The 24,690-nt window shown below is 35.2% G+C and overlaps 3 protein-coding genes across 3 annotated transcripts; 2 read left to right on the top strand and 1 right to left on the bottom strand.

Annotated features, from left to right (window-relative positions):
* Window positions 1-7,649: 7,649 nt before the first annotated feature.
* On the bottom strand, window positions 7,650-19,222 carry LOC126755118 (tripeptidyl-peptidase 2). The gene is made up of 18 exons (XM_050467454.1): window positions 18,742-19,222; window positions 18,508-18,642; window positions 17,931-18,129; window positions 17,702-17,871; window positions 17,505-17,637; window positions 17,194-17,437; window positions 16,539-16,669; window positions 15,243-15,476; window positions 14,526-14,715; window positions 14,346-14,467; window positions 14,119-14,275; window positions 11,951-12,153; window positions 11,637-11,800; window positions 11,464-11,575; window positions 9,779-10,777; window positions 9,391-9,709; window positions 8,282-8,444; window positions 7,650-8,209 (listed from the first exon to the last, which is right to left on the bottom strand). Exons 1-18 carry the CDS (start codon window positions 18,916-18,918, stop codon window positions 8,000-8,002), a joined length of 4,062 nt encoding a protein of 1,353 aa, XP_050323411.1. The 5' UTR covers window positions 18,919-19,222; the 3' UTR covers window positions 7,650-7,999.
* A 582-nt stretch (window positions 19,223-19,804) lies between these two features.
* Window positions 19,805-21,053, top strand: LOC126755378 (uncharacterized). Its single transcript, XM_050467910.1, has 3 exons — window positions 19,805-20,011; window positions 20,205-20,291; window positions 20,939-21,053. The coding sequence occupies exons 1-3, from the start codon at window positions 19,913-19,915 to the stop codon at window positions 20,972-20,974; spliced, it is 222 nt and encodes a 73-aa protein (XP_050323867.1). The 5' UTR covers window positions 19,805-19,912; the 3' UTR covers window positions 20,975-21,053.
* A 98-nt stretch (window positions 21,054-21,151) lies between these two features.
* On the top strand, window positions 21,152-24,291 carry LOC126755377 (tyrosine-protein kinase transmembrane receptor Ror2). The gene is made up of 5 exons (XM_050467909.1): window positions 21,152-21,951; window positions 22,021-22,300; window positions 22,378-22,620; window positions 22,685-23,133; window positions 23,195-24,291. Exons 1-5 carry the CDS (start codon window positions 21,424-21,426, stop codon window positions 23,996-23,998), a joined length of 2,304 nt encoding a protein of 767 aa, XP_050323866.1. The 5' UTR covers window positions 21,152-21,423; the 3' UTR covers window positions 23,999-24,291.
* The last annotated feature ends 399 nt before the right edge of the window (window positions 24,292-24,690 follow it).

The raw sequence follows: 24,690 nt of genomic DNA, 5'->3' as shown, positions 1-24,690 counted from the left end.
ACCATATAAATGTAATCCACCTCAGCTACAAGTTTTTGGCTGACAAAGTATACCGTGAAAGTCATTATCACTCACTCAAAAATCCCTTAATGAATATGACAAAAAGGAATGCCGAGAATGTTATAGGGAAAATGTCGTAACGAACTTTAGGGCCTGAAATCTCTACATTCTCATAAGTATATGTATAAACATTGATATATTTTTATATACACAAATACATATACATACATATGTGTAGGCCTATGAAAATTCATTCGTGTTGCCACTTCGTCTTTATTTTAGCTACTTTTTTGTTGGCGCATGGCGCACACACACACACACTTATTTATGACCACTTAGTAAATATTTTATTATAGTCGCAAAGTCTAAATTTAGATGCAGTCATTTCTTTGGTGATATATTTTATGTTTTATGCGGCGTCGTGCCGGCGCGTTGCCGCTTGCGTCACGGGGGAACGTGTTTCTTGCGGCTGGCATTGTTGGTGACAATCTGTGAAATAATATATTCCACACTAATTATAGGTATTTTCCAAATCTCTCTATAAATCATGTTTTTATTAAACAACAGTTATAAAATGTTTTGCGGAAAAACACTGTTCAATGCTAATAAATATTTTCTTTTAATAACTTCGGGTAGTTCGGTCAAAAATAATAAAATGAATGACTCAGTCAGTATTTTTTATATAAACAGCCGGTATAAATATAATATAAATATATATTATAATAAATAAAAATATATATTATAACGATAATTTGGCTCGGTTTCGAGGTTAGTGAACTTTGTTATGGATGGATCAAAACTTGCGGGAAGGGTTGGTAGAGGAGTCCACTGTCGGAAACTCTGCTCCAATTTTAGGCTGCTGACCACTGCAGCGTCTTCCAATCGGAGGTAGCTGAGGGTAGCAGTACATCTACTGCTTCAAAGTGCTTACTATCTTCTTTATTATCTTTATGGTAGGGGAGCGATATTAGCTTTGAGTTCGCTGATCGTGCGCTCAAGACACTTGAAGGGATGTCTAGACTCCTTATTTCTAGCATCGAGTTATTATATGATTAGAAAAGTTTGTGTACCAGACCACAGCGGTATTTGAGGAAACTGTAAGGCTGATGAGTTTGCTAGGACAGGTACTTCAATCTCAATAACTGCGAAATGGGAACGGATAGGAGCTCCGTTGGTTCACATCTTCACTATTGGGCCTTAGACCAGCTCAGCAAAAGTTGGTCAACCAGCTGTGCAGCTATACAACTGTGCAGTCGTAAGGTCATTCTAGCCCAGGATAAATCGTAAGAGTTCTGGCGAGCTCTTCGCACTCAGCAAGGTCCACCTTTCAATATCTGAATGAGTCTAACTGGACACTGTTCTATTGAAGATGGAGATTGAACATCTTACCGGAAGCAGCTGCATCAGCTCTTGGGAAGAAGATGAGATAGAATGATCACAACACTTCCTCTAGGATTCCCTGCTTTTGCCAGATCAATCATATGTCGAATGTAATACATTTAGACATGAAGGTTAAATAGAGGAAATAGAAATAAAACACCTAACCATCTAACACCTAAGATTAGTGATAAGTTCAGATTGTTTGCCGTTAACTGTTATCCAACTCCAGGTGGACTGAGGGATCAGCCTTCTAGCCTAACCAGTATATAGATTTACTTAAGCTTATACTTCTTATTAGCCAGACGGCAATAAAGGCAATAATCTCAAATCGCATTACAGCAGAGAATGTCCTTAGAGGCAAGTAGACAGTAGATGTACTGGCTGCCGGAAAACGGTTGGATGTATGTATATTGTGTTCCAGATCACGAAGGAATTCCAGGAAACGAAATAGTAGAACAGGAAATACGGAAAACACCAAATATCATAAAAATGATATTCCCGAAAGGGCTAACAGACGGATCAGGGCGAGTTGGAATACCTTAGGGACATGCAGGATTACAAAAAGTATGCGCAAGAGCACCGAAAGAAAAAATTCATTAATTTTACTTACACAGCCTAGAAAAGGTTGTTGGTCTAATGACAGGCAGAAATAACTAGGTTGCCGTAAAATTTTTTCACAGCGGAAGCGGTTTATTGACCAATTTTTACAGTATAGCATGAAATGGCATGTGGTATTATTCTGCTAAAGAACAAGAGCACAACGTGTGCTATAACCAAGATTTGATATATATATTGGGTATATAACTAAGAAAAACATATATAATAGTATTTTTCATTTCTTTATCTTTGTGGCAATTTGTGGATTCCATCCTAAGAGAACTCCACCAGCATGGCAGGCAAGTATGAATCAAGCCAATTTTGATACCCTGTTATGACGTGAACCATATTCCAGTCAGCTCGTTCTGCATCAACCGGAACAAATGATAGTCAGAAGGGGCAAGATCTGGGCTATAAAGCGAGTGAGGCAAAACTTCCCAGCCACTGTTTTCCAAATAAATTTGAAACGATCTTGCATCATGAGGTCGGTCGTTGTCATGTTGGAAAATTACTGTATCGTACCTGATCGCAAATTCCGGGTGTGTTTCGGCAATCGCTCGTTTCCATTTGATGAGCTGTTGGTGTTTGTGTTCCCATTAATAGTTGCACACAGTTTTTGAAACTCATAATGAGGTAAGATTTACATATGATTTCTTTCTCTGAGGAGTTTCGTATTAGTATTTTCACCGTCTCTTGGTTTAAATATGGTAATCAATTTCCTTGGTTCTGAAGCGCTTTAAAATAGTTGGCTGATTGACTATCAAATATTGTGTCAGCTCATCTTGTGTTAGATAACAATCTTCATCGAGTAATGCTTTCAGTTTCCCAACTTCAAACTTCTTTAGCCGCCCAGGATGTACTTTGTCCTGTTTAAGCCTCGTTATCTAAGCCAAAATCAACACTTTTGACAGGTTGGCTCAGTTAGTGCATGTTCATCATAAACTTCCACCAAAATGTGCTGACTTCCGGCTTATGAAGAAAAACTCCCAGCGAAAACATGTTTTCAGTAAAGTTCATCCTTCAAATGAATACCATTATACTACAAATGTCGCACAAGGACTATCGCTTTCCAATGCTCTTTCGGAATATTGGAACAATGGAAAAATAATCAAGTTACGCCATCTCTTGGCAAAAAGCACGAATATGGTTATAGATCCAATACTTCTAATTATTCATCAATTCCGATATTTTGTCGCCTTCAAAGTAATCCTCATCACATGTAACACACTTATGAAAACCATTTTTCCAGTCCTCGAAATACTTTTTAGGATGGTCTTCAGCTTCTTCAGCAAATTTTGTTTTATCCCTTCTATCGATTGAAAACGGTTTCAGCGGAGCGGTCAATTTCAGTTTGGGAAACAAGAAAAAATCACACGGAGGCAAATCTGGTGAATACGGTGGTTGATCGATGGTATTATTGCATTTTTGGCTTTAATTTCGGTTACAATCGCGGCGCGATGCGATCGTGCATTATCATCGTGTAAAATCCATGAATTGTTCATCCACAAGTCCGGCCGTTTTCGACGAATGTTCTCACGCAAACGCCTCAATACGGCCAAATAGAACTCTTTATTGACTGTCTGTGCCTCCGGAACAAATTTATGATGCACCAAACCACGAGTATCGAAAACACAATGAGCACCTTGATTTTTTTTTTGAGCGGCTTCGGCGTTGATTTTTCGGTTTCGACTCGTTTTTCCCCTCCATTCCGATGATTTTCGACTTGTTTGCATGTGAAACTCAAAAACCCGTGTCTCATCGCCAGTTATAATGTTCCCCATGAATGTGGGATCGAAATTTGCACGATCAAGCACGTCCAAAGAGATCTGTTTACGGTACTCTTTTTGAAAAAAGTTAAGCTTTATCGAGACGAGTCGAACAAGAACGCGTTTCTTACCCAAAATATCCACCAAATCATTCAAACGGACTCGCGAGAGATGTCGAGCTCTCCTGCCATCTATCAAACACCTGCCTGACGATTTGAAAACACCATATTCTTCATCTTTTTAATATTTGAAGAGGTCGAAGGTTGTTCAGAACGAGGCAACGAATCATTTACCTCCGACGCTAATTGAACTGTGATACTATTTCCACGAATATACAATGGAGGTGGTAACGATGTTTTTCACCAGTGCCCAAGACAAGAAACATAGCGCTCCTAACACGAAGAAAATGCTAAGTCGAAAGTAATTTTTTTTCAATGAATTAACTTTCAATAAACATTAACTTCTACTTCCCCACAAATAAGTACACCTTCTTTGCGATTGATCCAGAAAGGCAGCCACGCGTAAAAGAAGATCTGAATGGTATACCCAACTCGCTTGTCCATTACTCAAGAAACAAGAACAACATTGTTTCGCTTTATTTGCCACACGTGCCCAAAATTTCTGCCACACGACAAAAACAAAAGCAACAGCCACAACAACAACAGCTAACGGACTAAGGAGTGGCGCTGCGCATAGGTAGGTAGGTCGGCCGAGTGATCACCATGCTGGATCATTTATCTTGGGTTTTCGGTTAATTACGCACACAGAAGACACACCGCAACACAGATGTGCAGCCGTGCAGCATTGCATATGCGCACATGGAGTGGAGATTTCATGGAAACGCTACCCGAAATATTACGGACTAATTATTTATGCATGCATTTTCCTGTGTTCTCGGTTGCTCGGCTGAGTTGGTGAAGAAAAATTGGGGGTTCTTGCTTTAATTACTTTCATTTCGTTGCTCATGTGAACCGGAAGCGAAGTTGGCGCGAACATCGACGGGGTCGCTAATGAAGCATGCCGAGCGCGGCCGCGGCGAATTGCGGCACAGAAGCAGCATTTGGCAACGGGTTGCATTCGCCAAGCGTTGGATAATAATGAGTTTGAATGACAGCGTGGAGATATTGAATGTGTTCTTGGGAGAAATACTTATTTTTATATTCTTAATTAAATTATGGAATAATGAACAACATTGGGAAATGACATAGTGAAAATTGAAGTGTTTGATGGTTTTTTTAATTATACGAATTTACAGAAAAAGAAAAATAGGGGCAGATTAGAGATATGGAAAAATCATTTTAGGTCAAATATACACATGTTAACCGATAACTCGTTGCCTTTTCTAAATTTATAATGACACTTTTAGACATTCTCATCCCCATTGACCAAAAACTGCGATAGCCGATTTTCTCAAGCGTTTTTGAAAACGAATTTTTCAACAGCAAAATCTTGCGGCATAGACAGGAACACATAAAGGGTTTTTCGATAAGGGCACTTCAAAATGAACTTCTTTATTCCTGCGAAGGGCACGCTTGCAGAAGTCCAGATGCTGAACCCAATTTTCGACGGTTTTCAATCATAAATCGGCCGATACTGCTGCAATTTCACGTTCGATATCAATCGTCGCTGGCTTGTTGGTTAAGACCATAGACTTGACGTAGCCCCACAGGAAATAGTCTAACGGTGTCAAATCGCACGACCGATGCGGCCAACTGACTGGGCCATTTCGTGCGGTAACACGTTCACCAACCTTACTTTACAATAAATCCACTGTGACATTCGCTGTGTGACTTGTGGAGTCCTGTTGGAACCACGTATAGTACAAGTCCATATCATCCAATTTAAGCCAAAAATATTCAGTTATCATTGAGCTCTAGCGATTCCCAAACACAGTAAATTACCGAAAGTATAGATCATCTAAGAAGAAGTACGGCACTTCATTGTCTCATTGGTACGAGAACAATTTGTGCTGTGCCTGTGGATTTAAATTTTTCCACGACACCCTCAATTGTTGATCTGACAGAACGATTATGACGACCATAAATTGGACGTAGCGCTCTTAAAGTTGAGGCCACTGACTCTGAATTTCGGTAGTAAATATCAATAATTTCGACTCGTTGTTGGATCGTATATCTTTTCACGATGAAATGGCAAATCTTACTGAAGAGAAATGTCAAAAGAACGTTTAAAAATATGGCGTCGTTTGCTGTCTCTATCGGTCTAATTTTGTAGCGTCCCTATTGAAAACCCCGTTAGTAACTACTTCGGTGACAGGTCCGGGCTATAAGGTGGATGTCTAAGAAAGAACCTCCCAATCAAGCTCGCGAAGCTACTGTCGAGTCACTATAGATTTATGTGGCCTTGTCTGGTCCTGATGTAACACAATTCCTCTCCTATTGACAAAAGCTAATCACTTCTAGGCGATTGATGCCTTCAGACGGTCCAACTGTTGACAGTACAAATCCGAATTAAGATTCATCACTCAACGATTTTCATTATTTTATCGATACTTTCGGCAATTGATAATTTCGGAGACGATAAATTTGTTTATAGTTCTCAAGAAGCCTTTCGTACTCATCTATTCTTCTTCTTCTTCTTAATTGGCCGAGGATTATAGCCGAGTTAACAACAGCGCGCCAGTCGTTTCTTCTTTTCGCTGCGTGGCGCCAATTGGATATTCCAAGCGAAGCCAGGTCCTTCTCCACTTGGTCCTTCCAACGGAGTGGAGGTCTTCCTCTTCCTCTGCTTCCCCCGGCGGGTACTGCGTCGAATACGAAGCTGGAAGATTCATCACTCAACGGTTTTCATTATTTTATCGATACTTTCGGCAATTGATAATTTCGGAGACGATAAATTTGTTTATAGTTCTCAAGAAGCCTTTCGTACTCATCTATTACCAACATTTATAAGAGGTTATCTCTGCCTTCATCCCAGCATTTTTATTGACAGATTCACTTTAGCTGCAACCAACATCGTAACCATTTGAAAATGTTCAAAGCAGCCCCCAAAGCCGTTAGATCTAATTTTGTCATCATAATCAACTCAATTTACACTCCTGCTCTATGAGAGCACTCATTCGCAAATCGGAACTGTTGGATGGCATTTCAAACACCTTACGTACAGCTGAAAGCGAAACCATTGGTTTTCGGAAAGGCCGAAAGAACAGCTGATAAGATGACCACTGTCGTGTCGCAGTGCAGAGAAAGCGGTGACAATGGAATAGATGTTCCATTACCCTGCTGTCTTGAGGTTCAAATAGCAATTACCCTGAAGAACAACAAAACCGCAAGGGCTGATGAATTACCGGCCGAGCTATTCAAATGCGGCGGCGAAGAACTGACAATGCTTCTTTGCAAGATACAGTCGGATGAAAGCATGCTCGACGATTGGAACCTAAGTGTGCTCTGCGAAAAGGGGACCCCATAATCTGTGCCAATTGCCGTGGGATAGGCCTCCTTACTATGGCATAGTTCTTATTGAGCGTAGTGTGTGAAAGACTGAAGCTCACTTTCAACGAGCTGTTGGACCTTATCAGTGTGGTATTAGATCTGAAAAATCTATAACCGATCAGATTTTCAACATGCGCCAAATTTTGGAAAATATTTTTTTTTGCGGAAGATTTATGGTCCTTTGGGCATTGGCAATGGCAAATACCGCAGTCGTTGGAACGATGAGCTGTACGAGATATACGGCGACATTGACATAGTTCAGCGAATCAAGAGATAGCAGCTGCACTGGCCAGGCGATGACGAATCATGATTAATGCGAACGTAGCGTGGAGAGCGTTTCGGAAATACGAGTTGAACTTCAGACTGCTTCCACATATTATATTAATCTTAATGATGAAAATTTGTTCGGTAAAAACCACTTAGTAGCAATCTTATAATTGGAATGAAAAACCGCTACTTTTTTGAGTAATAAAAATTGTTTAATTTTACTTTTTTTTAGCTTGCTGAGGAGTTTACAAGTATATTCATGGGCTAAATTTTACGTTTACAATACAAGTGCTGAAGAACAATTTAAACAGAGAAACTTAATACACACTTTCTTAAGAAAGATAATCTTACATACATACATACATAGATGAAAACATATGAACTATATATATATATGTATAAGTTGATAGTATATTCCTTGTGTTTTTTTTAATTATTTTAACGTATTGAATTATGCTGTGCGTAGACTTCGCTCTGCCGAGCAGGATATTTGCTACTTTACTGAAATTTTTTATATATTTTGCTGTTTTGCTATTTTTTTTAGAATATACGGAAGCTGTTCGGATATGCGGTTACAGTTATACGTTGGATGGCAGTCTGCACATGCGCGAAACCCAAAGAGCCAGCCAGCGCATTCAACTCTTCAAGTATCTCACGTTGACGCTTATCATCGTACATTTTCTGCAATATTTTGAACATGCGACCGTATTGAGCATTCGCATAGGCGTGCCACAGCGTGAAGTTGATGACCTAAAATAAAAGAAATATGAAAGATGTTATCATAAGCCTACAGAAAATTTGACAAGGTACTGCTATACGCACCTTTGAATCAGTGGGGTCCGACAGCTTGATTATCTCCACATAGATGTCTTTGAATTCATCCAAGTGATCCTTCATATTGCCATCGATAATGCTAATCTTGATTTTGGCCACACCCCTCCTGGCCAAAGCCTCCAACAAATTCGCCTTTTTCTTGTCCATATTTCTGTATAAAGAAAACATTAAAAAAATTTTAAATGAGAAAAACAAATATTCAAAAAATACAGAATTAAAAAAAGTATTCAAAAAAATATTTAGAACAAAAATATTAAAAAAAATTAAAAAATTAATAAAATTAAAAAATAAATAAAACATACAAAAAATAAATTTATTAAATTAAAAAAATGTAAAAAAAATAAATAAAAAAAATAAATAAAAAAATATAAAAAATATATTAAAAAAATAAAAAAAAAAATAAAAAAACAGAAAAAAAAATATAAAAATAATTTTTTTTTTTTTTAAATTTAAAGAAATAAAAATTTTGAAAAATGAAATAATTAAAAAGACGAGTTTAAAAAAAAAATTCAAAACATTAAAAAGACAAAAAATAATATATAAAATATAAAATAAAATTAAATAGTAAATAATAAAAAAAAAAAAATTAAATTAAAATAACAATTAAAACAAATAAAAAAATAAATAAATTAAAATTAAAAAATAAAAAAAAAAAAAAAAAAAAAAAATAAAAATATTTAAAAATAAATAAAAAAGGTTAAAAAATATAAAAATTAAAAACAAAACAAAAAATATAAAAAATAAATAAAATTAAAAAAAAAATTAAAAAATAAATATTTAGAATTAAAAAAATAATATTTAAAAATTAAAATATTAAAAAAATAAAACACAAAAGAACAGTATATAAAAATAATTTTTTTTTTTTAATTTAAAGAAATAAAAATTTTGAAAATATTAAATAATTAAAAAAAGAGTTTAAAAAAATTCAAAACATTAAAAAATAAAAAAGTTTAAAAAATAAAAAAAAATTAAAAATAAAAAAATTAAAAATAAAAAAATTAAAAAACAATAAAAATAAATTTAAAAACATAAAAAAATAAATAACAAAATTAAAGTAAAATATTTCAACGTTTGAGGTTAGAACCGCTCACACTTACGTTTTAATTTTACTGGCATCCGGACGGGTGTCACTCTTGAGACCATAATAGGCGAGCAACTCATCATATTCGCTCTTCATGTCATTTATAACATAGCCACCCAGCTGCGACACACGCTCCAAGGCGGTGCGTATTCTCAACATTTCCTCTTTGTGCGCATCTTCGTCCACATTCGAGTTCACCATTTTGACGAACGCGTGCGGCAGCAAGGGTTTGTATTCAGTGCTTTCGATATTTTGCATGAAGAGCACATGCGCCAACGAATACTTGGGATGCGCGGCAATCACCTCGTCGTAAATGTCCTCAGCCTTGCCGATCTCTGAAAACGAAAACATACATATAATGCATTACAAACAGTTTGAAAGAGCGCTTTTGGCCGGGCACTCACCGCATTTGGAGATCATCATGCATTGGAAGTCGCGCAGACCCTCGGCATACTCGTCCGTGGTCATTTTCTTCGGCGACGAAGTGCCCGCAGCGGGGCTGGAGTTAGCACCCGACGCTGCCGCGCCATCGCCCGACGCCGTCACCGTGTCACCAACATCGGTGTTCAGCGAGCTCAATGTGTTCACCGATGCGTTCGGCACGGTGATATTGGTTTTTGATTTACTTGCATTTGCGGAGTTATTGCCGCTGCCCGCATTGCCGCCCGCGCTGCCGTTACCATTCTTCTTCTCCGGCGGATTCAAGTAGTAGGTGAAGTCATATGAATCGACACGACGCACCGCCTCATCTTTGGCCAAGGTCGCTGTACCGGCCAACCAAGCAGTGTTTGCCGGCAAATTCGCTTTGGTCAGCTTCTCTTGCGGCAAGGGTGCCACGTAGAGCACCTTGGCGGGTGTGTCCTTGAGCACACAGTTGGTAAACTTGCGCCGACCGGTCAAACAATTATTATAATGATCATACAAGTCCATATTAATGGCGTTGGACAATTTGAAGAGCGCCACCATATTCGCCTCGTACACTTTCTCCAGCAGATCGCGTTTCTCGTGGCGTAATTGCAATTTAATCGTGTATTCGCCCTTCTCCAACTTCGTGTAGACCTTGTGTGAGTGTGCATCGCCGCAGGCGACCATCGCTTTATTCGCATCGAACATCATCCAGAGCTGTGATTCGAATTCGGCTTCGTAGAGTAGCGAATTGAAGAGTGGCGCATAGACGGCTACTTCTTGCGCTTTCGCAACTTGCAGCACAAACGTCAACATGTTCTGATAGATTTGACGACCCTCGGGTATGACATCGCGCAGTGCGCTGAGTGGCGTGATTTTCGCTTCAGTGGGACGCAATACAACGGCGGCAGTCTTCAGTTGGATTTGTGGTTGCAAGTCTTCGCTCTTCAAAGCGACAAAATCAAGCTTGTGTATGCCACGCGCAGCGGGCATGATGTCTAAAGGGAGAAATCGAGATGGCAACATTAAAAAAATAATCAATAAAAAACAACAACAAGAAAAAATGTTTACATCCGCTGCACCGAAGCTATACGAAAACACAACCTTCTCAGTTTTTATGGCAACTATGTATATGCTATAATGGTCCGATCTGAAAAACTTGTTCGGAAATTGGACCGTTACATTGAGCAATAATCCATGCCAAATTCTGTGAAGATATCGCGTCAAATAATAAAGTTTTCCATATAAGGACTTAAGTTTGACCGTTCAGTTTGTATGGCAGCTATATGATATAGCTGTCCGATCTAAACAATTTCTTCGGAAATTGTAACAGTACTTTCGTCAATAATCCAAGCAAAATTGTGTGAAGATATCGCGCCAAATAAAAAGTTTTCCATATAAGAACTTGATTTTGATTGCTCAGTTTGTAGGCTCCGATATCGACAGTTCCGATAAATGAGGAGCTTCTTGGAGAGAAAGGGATGTATGCAAAATTTCATATAGATAGCTTAAAAACTATGGGGCTATTTCGCTTATATACAAACGCGCAGACGGACTTGGCTAAATCGACTTTATAGAGGCTCTGACGTTTTCTTCTGAGTGTTACAAATTTCATAACAAACTTAATATACCCTGTTCTCGGTATAAAAATCTACAAGCACCCAGAAATTAAAGTGAAACTTACAAGGATTCGTGTTGTTCGCTTTGATGCCATGGAATTCCAAACTGTATTTGATATGCGTTGTGCCATAGTTGGACCAATATTTGGCAATGCACAGCTCCAGTATGTTGTCCTCCTAAGGTTATGTAAGCAGTATTAATTGAAATAATGAAAATAATTTCATGTGCTGGGCATACCTGACATAGGAAATGCAAAGTGGTGTCATTTTCCGAATTCACAGGCAAAATTTTCATAGTCTCCAAGACACGACAGGACAACCGTGGTAAGATTTGCATGGTGTGTACGAAGAATTTACCAATAAGATTTTCGCGATTTTTGTCGGTGGAACGCATACGCAAAACTGCAAACAACAACAACAAAAAAGAAAAATATATACAGATATTAGAAATCTAGATACAAATCTAGATGTATTAAAAGGCATATGAGCCAAAACGTAATAATAAAAAAATATATATATATATACATATTTATGCTCAAACTAGCCACTTACCGGCCCATGTAGCACCGCGTGGCACCATAATGAAGTCTCTCTGTATGGTGTTTGGTTGGAATTCAATGCTGCCATCGCTTTTGGTTGATGTGCATTGAAAGGTGACCGACTCATTACAGTTGATGACATGTGGCTGCACTACGGTCACTGGTATTTGGAACAACACACCCTTCTGCACGCAATTGGAGTCGTAAGCAGATATGCTGAGATTATAAATACAATTTTAATTAAATGAAAAATGGGAATACAACTCTAAAAATGCACATAAAAAAGCTCTAATGAGACCAATAGGTCTTAACCGGATACATAAAAAAATGTAGAATATATAAAAAAAATATAAAAAAAAATAAATAAATAAAAAAAAAATAAATAATAATAATAAAAAAAAATAAAATAAAAAAAAAAATAAATAATAATAATAAAAAAAAATAAATAATAATAATAAAAAAAAAAAATAAAATAATAAAAAAATAAAAAATTTAAAAAAAAAAAAAAAAAAAAAAAAAAAATAAAAAAAAAAAAAAAAAAAAAAAAAAAAAAAAATAAAAAAAATTAAAAAAAAATTTAAAAAAAAAAAAAAAAAAAAAAAAAAAAAATTTAAAAAAAATAAAAAAAAAAAAATAAAAAAAAAAAAAAAAAAAAAAAAAAAAAAATTAAAAAAAAAATTATAAAAAAAATAAAAAACAAAAAATTAAAATAAATAAATAAAAAAAAAAAAAAAAAAATTAAAAAAAAAAAAATAAAAAAATCAAAAAAAATAAAAAAAATAAAAATTCAAAAACAATAAAAAAATAAAAATTAAAAAAATAATAAAAAAAATAAAAATTAAAAAAAAATAAAAATTAAAAAATATATATAAAAGTATTTTAGGCACATAAAATAACTGACCGTTGTGAATAAAACACGCTCTCTTATTTTCATTGGAGAACTCACATATTGGCCGATATATGCGGTACAAAGTCACCCGGAAGTTCGAAAATCTTTATATTAGGTATATGGGGGCTAAGGGAAGTATTGGTTCAATTCAACCCATATTTGACACACGGACATATTATTGTCAAAGAATTAATATCCCTGAATTTCAATTATATATCTCATTTCTTCACCGAGATTTCCGGTCAAAAGTCAACTATAGGTACTGGGGTTCAAATATTTCGTACCTAGGGGCTTGAACAATGTTTGTTGGATTTAAACAATTTTTGGTCATAAGGTGGCACACACTTAAGATATTATTCGTATTAATTGCATCTTGGTTTGTGTAATGGAAACTGAACGAATCAAGTGAAGTTTAAAATTGTGCTATATGGTCAGTAGGCGTGGTTATTGTCCGATTCCGCCCATTTTCACAACGTGACACATGAATGTAATAAGAATGCTATGTACCAAATTTTGTCGAAATCGATTAGTCGGGTCGCTAGATATGGGATTTCACCAACAAGTGGGCGGTTTCACGCCCATTGTCCAATTTTCACATTAGCTCCTATAAAGCTCTAGAATACCATCCTGCTGGTAAAATTTAATGTCTCTGATGTATTTAGTTATTGATTTATCGCGCTTTTAGTAGTTTTGAACAGTACCGTTACATGAGGAGTGAAAGGGATTATCCTCCGATTTAATCCATTTTCACACTGTCGATAGAAGTTCTTATAACATTTCTACTCAACAAATTTGGTTGTTGTAGCTTAAGTGGTTTAGGGGATATGTACATTAAATTTTATGGAGGGCGGAGCCACGCCCACTTTCTCAAAAAATTGTATCCACAGATTACGGGGATCCTCTGTACCAAGTTACAGCTTTATATCCTAATATAATGAATAGTTATAGCACTTTGTTTCGGTTAATAGCGATTTGTGGGCGTGGCAGTGGTCCGATTACGCTCATCTACGAACTCGATTTTTTTTTTTGTATTAATAAACCTGCATTTCAAGTTTCATCAAGATATCTCAATTTTTACTCAAGTTACAGCTTGCACGGACGGATGGACAGACAACCGGATTTCAACTTTTCTCGTCATACTGATCATTTATATACATATAACCCCGTATCTATCTCGCTTAGTTTTATTTGATACGTACAACCGTTAGGTGAACAGAACTAAAATACTCTGTAGCAACTGCAAGAGTATAAAAACCTTTACTATTCCCTCTTCCGTTGCTCAAAACACTCACTTTGCCGTGTGTACACCGGGCGGCAGGCCTGTGGGATCAATCTTGACGGTCAAGGAACGCGATGAATAACTCAAATCCAAGTAAGCGCCACATTGCACGAACGGTTGTGAGGATATCAAATTCAAACGCATATTAAAGTTGAACTTTTGATGTGGTTCTAAAGAAAATAAAGCAACAATTTATGATGTTAAAAAAATCTAAACAAAAAAAAAATAAAATAAACCAACCAGTCTCCAGGTCATTAAAGAATACTGGCTCGATGGAAACGTCCTGTTCGATTGGTTTCTTCAGCACGCCCTGGCGTAGGTGTATGCCTTTAGCGGCTTGTGCGCCACAACGCACAGCGAATCTGCAATTTCAAGGCAATAAATCAAAATATATGGTGCCAATAAATTAAGTGCTCGTACCGCAGCATATTCTCAGACGCTTCAGCGTGCTGTGTGAGATGTTCAAACGACTTCTCCACATTCAGCAAACCGCTGCCTTGGGCAAATGGATCGACGTAGCCGAGTTTGGTGGCAGTATTGGTGATGGCACGCTTGATACTGTAGGGGGAATACTTAATGCCCTTTTGTTTGAGACCGGAAATTAGAATCGCTGGAAGTAGGTGGAAAAATTTTAAAAAATACTTTAAAAAGATTTAAAAATTTTACTTATAATTTTAAAATAATTAATTAAACAAATTAAAAAACAATTTTAAATTTATTAAAAAATCCAAAGCTATAATTAAAAACATTGTCAAAAATTTTTAAAGCAGTTAATAGAAAATATTAAAATTAAAAAATATTAATTAACAAAATTTTAAATAGTTTTTAAAAAATTATATATACATATAAAAGATTAAAACATTTAAAAATAATAATTAAAATTTTTCTTAAAATCTTAACAAAAAAATTAATAAAATTAAAAAAAAATTAACTGAAAATCAATAAAATTTAAAAATATTAAAAAAGTTTTTTTAAATACTAAAAAAAAAATAAAATTCCAAAAAATTAATTAAACAATTATTTGAATAATTTTTAAAAAATTTAGATATGTAAAATAAAAACATTCAAAAATTATAATTAAAAAAATTTGTAAAATATTAAAAAAATAAAAATATTTATTAAAAATTATATACGTACAAATTGCGCCCGCCACATGCGGTGCTGCCATGCTGGTGCCATTCATTAATTGCGATTTGCTCATTGTAAATTGTGGCACTGATGTGATAGCGCCGCCGGGCGCACAAACCGTTACGCCTTGACCGCCATCAATACAGGGATCACGTGATGTCCATGTGTAGACGTTGCCTGGCAATTTTTCACGCATCACATATTCCGCTTCCATCATTTGCGGCGAGACGTAAGCGCCAACACCTAAGTGAATATAAAAAAATATATTCAAAATTAATTTTAATTAATTAATTTTTTTAATATACAATTTCAATTTAATTTTTTTATACAATTTTAATTTTTTTTGTAAAATTTTAATAAACTTTTTTTATAAACATTTTATTTTTATTTTTTTTTAATAAAATTCTAATTATTTTATAAAAATTTAATTTTTTGGTATAAAATATTATTTCAGATTTTTGAATAAAGATTTTTAATTTTTTTAATATTTTTTTACGTTAAATTTAATTTTTTTTAATTTAAACTAAATTTTTTCAATTTATATTTTTTTACATAAAAATTTAAATTTTGATTTTCTTTTACATTTTAATCTAAATTTTTTCATATAGTATTTAAATTTTTTCTTTTTTGATATAAAACATTAATTTTAAATTTTTTTTAATATTCCTTTTCAATTTTTTGAAATAATTATTAGTTAAAACTTTTCTTATAAAATTTTTACTTTAATTTTTAATATAAAATTTTAATTTTTTTATATAAAAAATAATCAAGTTTTAATTTTTTTATAAAATTTGAATCATTTTTGAACAAAATGTAAATTATTTTATTATATACCATTTTAATTTATTTAATAAAATTTAAGTTTTACATTTTTTAATACACATTTTTTATATAAAGCTTAATTAATTTTTTTATATATAAATTTAATTTTTAATCAATATTTATTTTATTTTTTTGAACATAAAGTTTTAATAATTTTTTATATACATATGTATAAATTAAATTTTTAATCAATGCTTATTGAATTTTTTAATATAAAATGTGTTTATTTTAAGTAAAATTTTATTTATTTTTTTTAACTTAAATGTGTAACAAAAAATTTTATGCTACTATAAAAATAATTTTATTTTTTTGAACATAAAATTTTAATAATTTTTTAATTTAAAATTTTCATAAAACCTTTTTAATTTAGATTTTAATTTTTTATCAAAAAATTCAAATTAATCTTGTTTCATAACATTTTAATATTTTTTAACATTAAAAAATTCAATATAAAACATAAATTTACTGTGTTTTTTTACTCACCAATACAACTAGGTTGACTAATATCGGGTGGCGTGCCAACAGTGCACAAAGCTGGTCCATGATTACCGGCAGAGGCTACCCACACAACACCGTATTTATTCACAACTTCGCTCATTAGCTCACCGATGCGACTAAATAAAACAAAAACAACAAAGAAACAGAATAAACATTAAAAAAATTGTGAATTTTAGTATTTACGAGCACGGAAAATCAACATGAGGCAACAATAATAAAAAAAAAAATCTAATTATTTATTAATCAATTAACACAGAAACTATTGCTTTTAAGGCAACAACAAATGAATTTACTTTGAAATTTTGCTAGTATTTGTGGTTGCGTGCAACAAAACGCACTGTTAATCACAATTCAATTAAAAATGTTAATCAAAATGTGTGCGCATACGTCTAACAATGAAAGAAAAGGCTGGAAATATATTACCTCATGTAGGCTTTCCGTTTCCTTTTACGTTTCTTATCGACAATCAAAGGACTTTCATATTGATATATTTGACTTTTTGATATTTATGGTGTTTGTTTTTGTAAAATTCAATTCAATTTAAATTTCAAAGTAGATTCGTTTTGGTACAATTTTGAAAATCGGTATAATAAATAATTTAATATCATTATAAACATAAACGACGAATCGTGCAACTTACCCGGCATTAGACCAGTGCGCATGTTCGCCATAACTCATATTGATCACGTCTATTTTGGTGCCGGAGCGACACAATTCCATAACTTTCATCATGCCACGCACAAGCGCTGTGCCGGTCTCCATCGAACCTAAACGCCCATCACCGATTGTAATCGAGACAATGCGTGCATTTGGCGCAACGCCGTCGACATCCTTGGACGCGTGATTGCCACTGGCAATGGAAGCGACATGTGTGCCATGTGATGCTGAAAATGTTGGCCGAAGGCATGAATAAATAAGAATTAAAATACGTTTGTTTATATTTTCACTTACAGCACATGCCCACAATCTCGAGCACATCGCCGTTATCATGCACATTCATCGATATGGAGAAGAAGTCATCAACATTCTTTATTTCGTGCGTCTTCGTATACTCGCCAAGATGCAACGCGTTCTCAAGATCACCCTAAATATTATCAAAAAAAAATTATTTTAGAAACTTTTCTTTGTTCATCACTTTCTATTCGCACCTTTTCTGTAGTATCCACGACTGCCTGCCAACCGTTGGCGGTCTGATACAAAACACAGTCATAGGTTGTTCTTATGTCCTTGTATATCTTCTCATAATTGTTTAACATTTCTAAAGTGTTATCTAAATCTTCTTTAATCAATTTCTTATCCCAGCTCAATTTCGTTAAATCTGCGGATGAATTTATGCTATAGATCAAATATGAAAACGTTATATTTTACTCCAGAAACCTGAGTTTTGCGCTTCGAATTCGCTGATTTTGCGTGCAATTGCCGCAGTGGCCAGTTTATTAGGGCCATCCCAATCCTTGGTTTTGTAAAAATTGGTTATGTTCTCTCTCACTTTGAATGGGCACAAGTCATGGAAGTTTTTCATACCAATACGATATTCGCCGCTGGCAGTGTTAGAAGCAGTCATTTGCGGTGACAACTACAATAGTGATCAGATATAGATAAGATGAATTGCAATTATAATATACTATAAGCGTATAATGACAAAAATAAACAAAACAAAGAGCACCATGTAATTGCGAATGAAGTATTATTAGATTTTTGATATAAGCAGATAAGTACACACACATATGCAAATGCACTTAAGTAGATATAAATTTTAAGCAGGCCGATCCGGTTATTAGTGTTAAAATGCTTAATCATTCGAAATTTTATTAACGCGACGTTATTTTGTGTCATATAATATGCATACGTACGCATTTTAATTTTCACAAAATTAATATTACTTTTTTTGTATAACTGTTATTTTTCGCGACAGCCAATCAACATTAATTTATTCCAAACTATATGCACCTACTTTAAGTTGGCGTCCAGAACAGCCCGTGATGAAGCCTTTATCATTGGCTTTAACCTTTTTGGACATGTCAACGTCACCACAACCCGTGCAGTCAAAACGCTCGATCACCTTCACAGATTTACCGTCACATAGAGTCTATTGAAAATATGAAAAAAATATATATCATAAAATGTTTAATTAATAAACTAAATCATAACCTCTAAATTTTAAATTTTAAAACAAAAAATTACTTGCCTCCAAACCTGATGCACGCGGATCAACGCCTGAATCGAAAATGGCGATCACGGTGTCACGCCCATCATAATCGGGATACTTTTGCAAGAAATTTAAAACTCCTGTTTCAGCTTTGGGCACCAATGCGCCGCTCGGGAAAGTGGCTTCAATGATACCACTGCTATTACTCGCCGCCATTGTTGCTTCTGGCTGCTCCTGCTCTACCTTTTCACCTTTAGTTAGCTGCTGATTAACAACGGTACTAATCGTTACGTATCCTCTGGTTGTACGCAGGCTCTTTACAAATCTGCTTGAATTTGCTGCCGTTTTTATAGCACCTTTGTGTGGGCAAAAAAGCAATAAATTATAGTAATGTTGATTTTAACTAATTTAAACCTAATTGACAATAAATTGTCCGTCCGAAATGTCTAATCAACAATTTTTTCTGCCGTCTATGAAACGAACGATGAAAAGCAATTGTCACCGTTTTGTAGATGTCAGCTTTGTTGGTACTGTATTTGTTGTTGTTTTGCAAATTGCCGTTTTACAAATAGCGGCCGGTGACAGGTAAAATTGGGATGTAATTACGCTAGATGTCGCCTTGAGAATCCTGCTGTTCTAATTAGCCCAATAATTTTCGTAACAATTATTTCTAAACTCAAGTTTATTGTTATAAACATTCAATAACGCACTGAGAATTTTGAAATAAGTATATATAAAAGTAGTACAAAAAAAAAAGACAAAAAAGTGTCGCAACTTTTGTGAAAATACTGTGAACTGTTGCTGTATTTTTGATAGCTTTTTTGTTATGGATAGCTTTGCAAATTTCTAAAATATGCTCTTTGAAGCATTGCTTAACTCCAATCTGTTTGAAGAATGATAGAGATATCTACAACTAATCCAGTTGTGTATCTTGATTTCCGAGTAAAATTTTTTCGAATTGGGTAAATAAAATTTTCCTATATAGTACGATGTGTTATCGATAACTAAGCTCAATTTCTGCTTGGTCGGCGTTAAAATTCTTTGTGTGCAGCGTTGCTGTCTTTTTATTGACAGCTCACAGCCAGCTGATCGAAATGTCATATCTGCTACTCGCTGTCAAAGTATTGTGAAAAAAGTTTGTGTTGGTGCGTGAGATTTCGTTGAAAGTTGTTTCGTTCTTTTACAAATCATAAAGTAACAAACTAATAAAATGTGGTACGAAATCTTACCTTCAGCCGGCATTATCACAGTCGTACTTGCAGTTCCTGTGTACGCTATGTGGGGTCTTAACAAATTGACCCTTGGCAATGTAAGTAAATGTTGGTTGAAGTATATTCCGGATGACACAGTCAGCTTATATAACTGTGTGCTGGATCGTAGTGCTTCGCATCTTTTCAACATATTAGTATTTTAATTCAGTTTATAAATTAATTAATTTCGTTCACTTTATGACAGTTGTTCCTACATCAATTAATTAAATTGTATTTTTAACTATCCTACAGTCCTACCGCCGCAATATGGACGAACGTTTCGACCGGATTTTGTATCAACGCGACAGCAGACTAACCAAAAATCCATACATTCAGAATGTGAGTATCAACTAGTTGGAAAATTATAATAGTTTCAGCGAGTGCTTGTTTATCAACAAAAGCAAAAGTTAGGATTCGAGTGCTATTAGTTTTTGCAATACTTTCAAAGTTGATTGATATATTTGGAGTTTTCGATTTTGAAAAACGAAATTACTAACTATAAATTCGATTTTGCAATTTACCGTGCCGACAGTTTTATTAGCAAAATTCAATAGCAAGTAGATATTAATTGTTAATTGGACACTAATCAGTAATTTAATAAAAACTAAATTTTCATGATTACTAAATCGAATTTATGAAAATATGTCAGTAAATTAGTAAACATACATATACATATATCCATATATTTTCCAGTCTTCATCATGACGACATACATATATCGTTGATAATATTACTTTTGTTATAAAACATTTATAGAAAATGGTAGAAAGGGCATTCTTTTCCCTGTTAGAGAATCTAATTTTTTAAATTTCCTGCAAAACAATGTTTTTAAATGTATACAAATATATATTTTTTGGTTCCTATTTATTTTATCTTTAATTCTAAATATTTCACTTACTCGAAAAAGTTTAGTTTATCAGTTACAATTGAAAAATAGGCACCCTTATTGGATATTCATACAAATATTTTTTTTTTCATTCCCACAGGGCTTGGAATCCATTCCCGATGAAGAAAGTAATTAAATGTCGTGTATATATGCAATTTAATCACATTTATAGTGTAACATTAATGAAGGATATCAAATAAAACATGTAAAACAAATATTGCTTCCTATTTCCTTGATAGTGTAATGTAGCGGAGTCAGCTGTTGAGTCTCTGTATTTTTCTTCCTCTTTGTGTAGTCCTTTATGTGCAGTGAAACATCCCTGTACTGAAGGAAAAACCACCCTTAACATTGCCTACTATCAATTATCCTCCCAATTGTCAGTCACACTTCATAAGGCGTCTTCAAAGGCAGAAAAATAATTTCAGCACAATTAAACTGCAAAATATTGTACAAAAATTGTTAAAAATAGAATATTTTATTATTAAAGTGGTATTAAAGCTACTCTGTAGTTAAAATGTTAAAAGGGCATCATAAAAATAAGTGAAAAGTACGGTTTTTCACATTTTCCAACGCAAAGGCGATACGATGAAGTGGTCGTGCATTGTGCAAAAGGGGGCGCAACTAACAGAAAACACCAGAAGCCATTTGGCGCTGGGTGTGGGGAGCAGTGCGCCTATTAGTGTTAAGCTTAAGAGGAAATGTGGCAAAAGCGGCAATTTCGCTGTGGGCCACTTTATCGATGCTTGTTGTTTTTTTATTCGGACTTTTGTTTTGCTCGCGGTGGCTGCGGTATTTTTGTTTACAATCGACAGCGTCAATGCCGCCGCTACTTCCTCGAAAACGCCACACGAAGGAGATAGTGGGACAACAGCGGGAGGGCGACATCAACATCAGCACGCTGCCGTGAATGCCGCTGGATTGCACGAATACGAGCACGAGGAGAAGGGCTATTGTGCGCCATACAATGGTATAATTTGTAAGCAATATATAAGCGGACAGGTATGGTATAGTCGTGAAGATCCGACGGGCGGCTGGAAGAATGAGCAAATTACAACCGCATTGTGGGAAGAATTAATTGCCGACTTGACGGGATTATGCCGACAAGCGGCAGAGGTGAGTGCCCGCACCTGTAATACAAGTATTATCGTAAGCTTAGGAAGTTAATCTGCTCATTCTTTATAGAAAATGCTGTGCGCCTACGCATTCCCGCATTGTCAGAGGGAAAATGGACGTACAATAAAAGTGCCGTTATGCTATGAGGATTGCACAGCGACACATCTACAATTCTGCTACAACGATTGGGTGTTGATTGAGGAGAAGAAGGAGCGTAATATATTTCTGAAGAGTCGCTTGCATTTCCGTTTACCCAACTGTAGCGTACTACCAAGACACAATGCCACCGCAAAGAAACCGAATTGCTCGTACATTGGATTAACGGAGCTCAAAGAAGATGAAGTAAGCTGTAAGTATAACATACACATAAACTTAATATTTATGTTACACTTCTTATGTATATTATACTATACTAAATTTTAATAGACGATTGTCGCAATGGCAACGGCCGTTACTATCTCGGCACGGTAAATGTAACGAAAACGGGTTTGCCATGTCAACGCTGGGACGTACAACATCCGCACAAACATATCCAACCGCCACAGGTGTTTCCACAAATAGCTAATGGTGAAAATTTCTGCCGTAATGCCGGTGGCGAAGAACCCTATCCATGGTGTTACACGCTCGATGAGTCCGTCCGTTGGCAGCACTGCGATATACCACTCTGCCGTAAGTGCATATACAATAAATTTATATAAAATGTTATTAATAAACATTTAATGCTTCTTTACAGCTGACTATATTGATCTCACTGCCAAAGATTTGAATACACCCATAAAAATGGAAACTTTTTTCACCCCATCCATGATCTTCCTACTTGCCGGCATCGGTTTCGTTGGCATTGTGGCGCTACATTTGATTATTTTACTAGTACACAAGATATCCAAGCACAAAGAATTTTCGTCGCAACAACAACGCCAACCAGTACCAACTTCCGAGTGCAATGTTTCGGTGCGCGGCGGCGGCGATTGCAATTTGACAGAGAGCAGAGAAACTTTAGGTTCGAACAATGCGGTGGCCATAAGCAACAAGTGTGGCACAATTAAAAGTACAGCAACAGTACACAGTGTAGCCGAGCCCAAAACAAATTTAAACACCAAATTGGAGAAATTGGAATATCCGCGCGGCGATATCGTCTATGTGCGTTCGTTGGGGCAAGGTGCTTTCGGTAGGGTGTTTCAGGTAAGTTTGTAATAAAAAAATGCATAATTCAATTAATACATTTGAATTAATAATCGCGTAGGCTAAAGCACCTGGTCTTGTGCCCGGCAACGATGACTATCTGGTCGCCGTGAAAATGCTGAAAGACGACGCCAGCGATCAAATGCAGATGGATTTCGAACGTGAGGCCTGCCTCTTGGCTGAATTCGACCACGCCAATATTGTTAAGCTGCTCGGCGTATGCGCTTTGGGGCGACCCATGTGTCTGCTCTTCGAATTCATGTCACCGGGTGATTTAAGTGAATTTTTACGCGCCTGTTCACCCTATGCCACGCATCAAATACAACAACGCAATCGTCAGGAATTGAATGAGGGTCACTTACTGCAGATAGCGGCACAAATTGCTGCCGGTATGGTTTACTTGTCCGAACGTAAGTTTGTACATCGCGATTTGGCCACACGCAACTGTCTAATCAACGAACAAATGGAAGTGAAAATTGCCGATTTCGGTTTATCACATAAAATATACTTGCAAGACTACTATAAGGGTGATGAGAATGATGTTATACCGATACGTTGGATGCCACTCGAAAGTATATTGTACAACAAATTCTCCATTGAATCGGATGTCTGGGCATATGGCATATGCTTGTGGGAGATATTCTCGTTCGCATTGCAACCCTACTTTGGGCTGACACACGAAGAGGTGATTAAGTTCATCAAAGAAGGCAACGTGCTGAGCTGTCCGGACAATACACCGCTATCGGTGTATGCTTTAATGCGTCGTTGTTGGAATCGTAAACCAAATGAACGTCCCAGTTTTGCGGAAATCAATCATTGTATTCAACACAGTTTGGTGGAGTACGAGTGCAAAACGATGATGTAGAGCGCGTGTGGTGGAGAAAAAAAGTGAAGTGCTATTGAAACAGCAGCTGTACTTACTTTCAACTGGCCATATACATACATACATCCATTCATATACATATATACAAAGAAATATTTTAGTATAAGTGCAACAAGAAAAACACTTCCGTTCGAAAATACTCAGCAATGGTTGGTTTAAAAATTAAGTTCATAAGACATAGCAATAGTTTTGCACATAAAAAATTGTGTAACAACAACAATAAGCACAAATTATGCATTTATATGGAGCTAATATATAATAATATTTACAAACGAGTACTCAGAAAAGTTGTGTTCAGGCAATAATTTATGTAGTTGTGTGCAACATATGCAGTCCAGCTCAACAAGTTTCCTTACTTTTATATATATTTTTATTAAATATATATACTCAATCATTTATTATAAGATATATTTAATATTTATTTTAATCATATAAAATTTATGTTAAAACAAGACAAAACATTAACTTCGGCTACAACGAAGATATAATAACCTTCACAGGTGCATTTCTTACAGCATAAGAGCATATAAAAGATCTTAATATTGATTTTGATTTGTCGGTTTGTATGGCAGTCATGTGTTATAGTAGCCCGATCTGAAAAATTTCTTCGGCAAATGTACCCTTGCTTTGGCTAATAAGCCATGCCGAATTTCGTGGAGATATCTCGTCAAATG

This window comes from Bactrocera neohumeralis, chromosome 4, assembly GCF_024586455.1.
Source record: "Bactrocera neohumeralis isolate Rockhampton chromosome 4, APGP_CSIRO_Bneo_wtdbg2-racon-allhic-juicebox.fasta_v2, whole genome shotgun sequence".
Classification (NCBI taxonomy): domain Eukaryota; kingdom Metazoa; phylum Arthropoda; class Insecta; order Diptera; family Tephritidae; genus Bactrocera; species Bactrocera neohumeralis.
Note: the sequence above shows the minus strand (reverse complement) of the source record. Positions and strands in the feature narration are given on the sequence as shown.

What these genes read in the sequence shown, in the direction of transcription:
- LOC126755378 (XM_050467910.1), top strand. Translation starts at nt 19,913, where the DNA reads ATGTGGTACGAAATCTTACCTTCAGCCGGCATTATCACAGTCGTACTT. An exon ending in ACAAATTGACCCTTGGCAAT is followed by an intron (nt 20,012 to 20,204) that starts GTAAGTAAATGT and finishes ACTATCCTACAG; the next exon opens with TCCTACCGCCGCAATATGGA. An exon ending in AAAATCCATACATTCAGAAT is followed by an intron (nt 20,292 to 20,938) that starts GTGAGTATCAAC and finishes TCATTCCCACAG; the next exon opens with GGCTTGGAATCCATTCCCGA.
- LOC126755377 (XM_050467909.1), top strand. Translation starts at nt 21,424, where the DNA reads ATGAAGTGGTCGTGCATTGTGCAAAAGGGGGCGCAACTAACAGAAAAC. An exon ending in CAAAGAAGATGAAGTAAGCT is followed by an intron (nt 22,301 to 22,377) that starts GTAAGTATAACA and finishes AAATTTTAATAG; the next exon opens with ACGATTGTCGCAATGGCAAC. An exon ending in CTTTCGGTAGGGTGTTTCAG is followed by an intron (nt 23,134 to 23,194) that starts GTAAGTTTGTAA and finishes ATAATCGCGTAG; the next exon opens with GCTAAAGCACCTGGTCTTGT.
- LOC126755118 (XM_050467454.1), bottom strand. Translation starts at nt 18,918, where the DNA reads ATGGCGGCGAGTAATAGCAGTGGTATCATTGAAGCCACTTTCCCGAGC. An exon ending in CGAGATTGTGGGCATGTGCT is followed by an intron (nt 17,438 to 17,504) that starts GTAAGTGAAAAT and finishes CAACATTTTCAG; the next exon opens with CATCACATGGCACACATGTC. An exon ending in ACGCGGTGCTACATGGGCCG is followed by an intron (nt 11,801 to 11,950) that starts GTAAGTGGCTAG and finishes TGTTGTTTGCAG; the next exon opens with TTTTGCGTATGCGTTCCACC.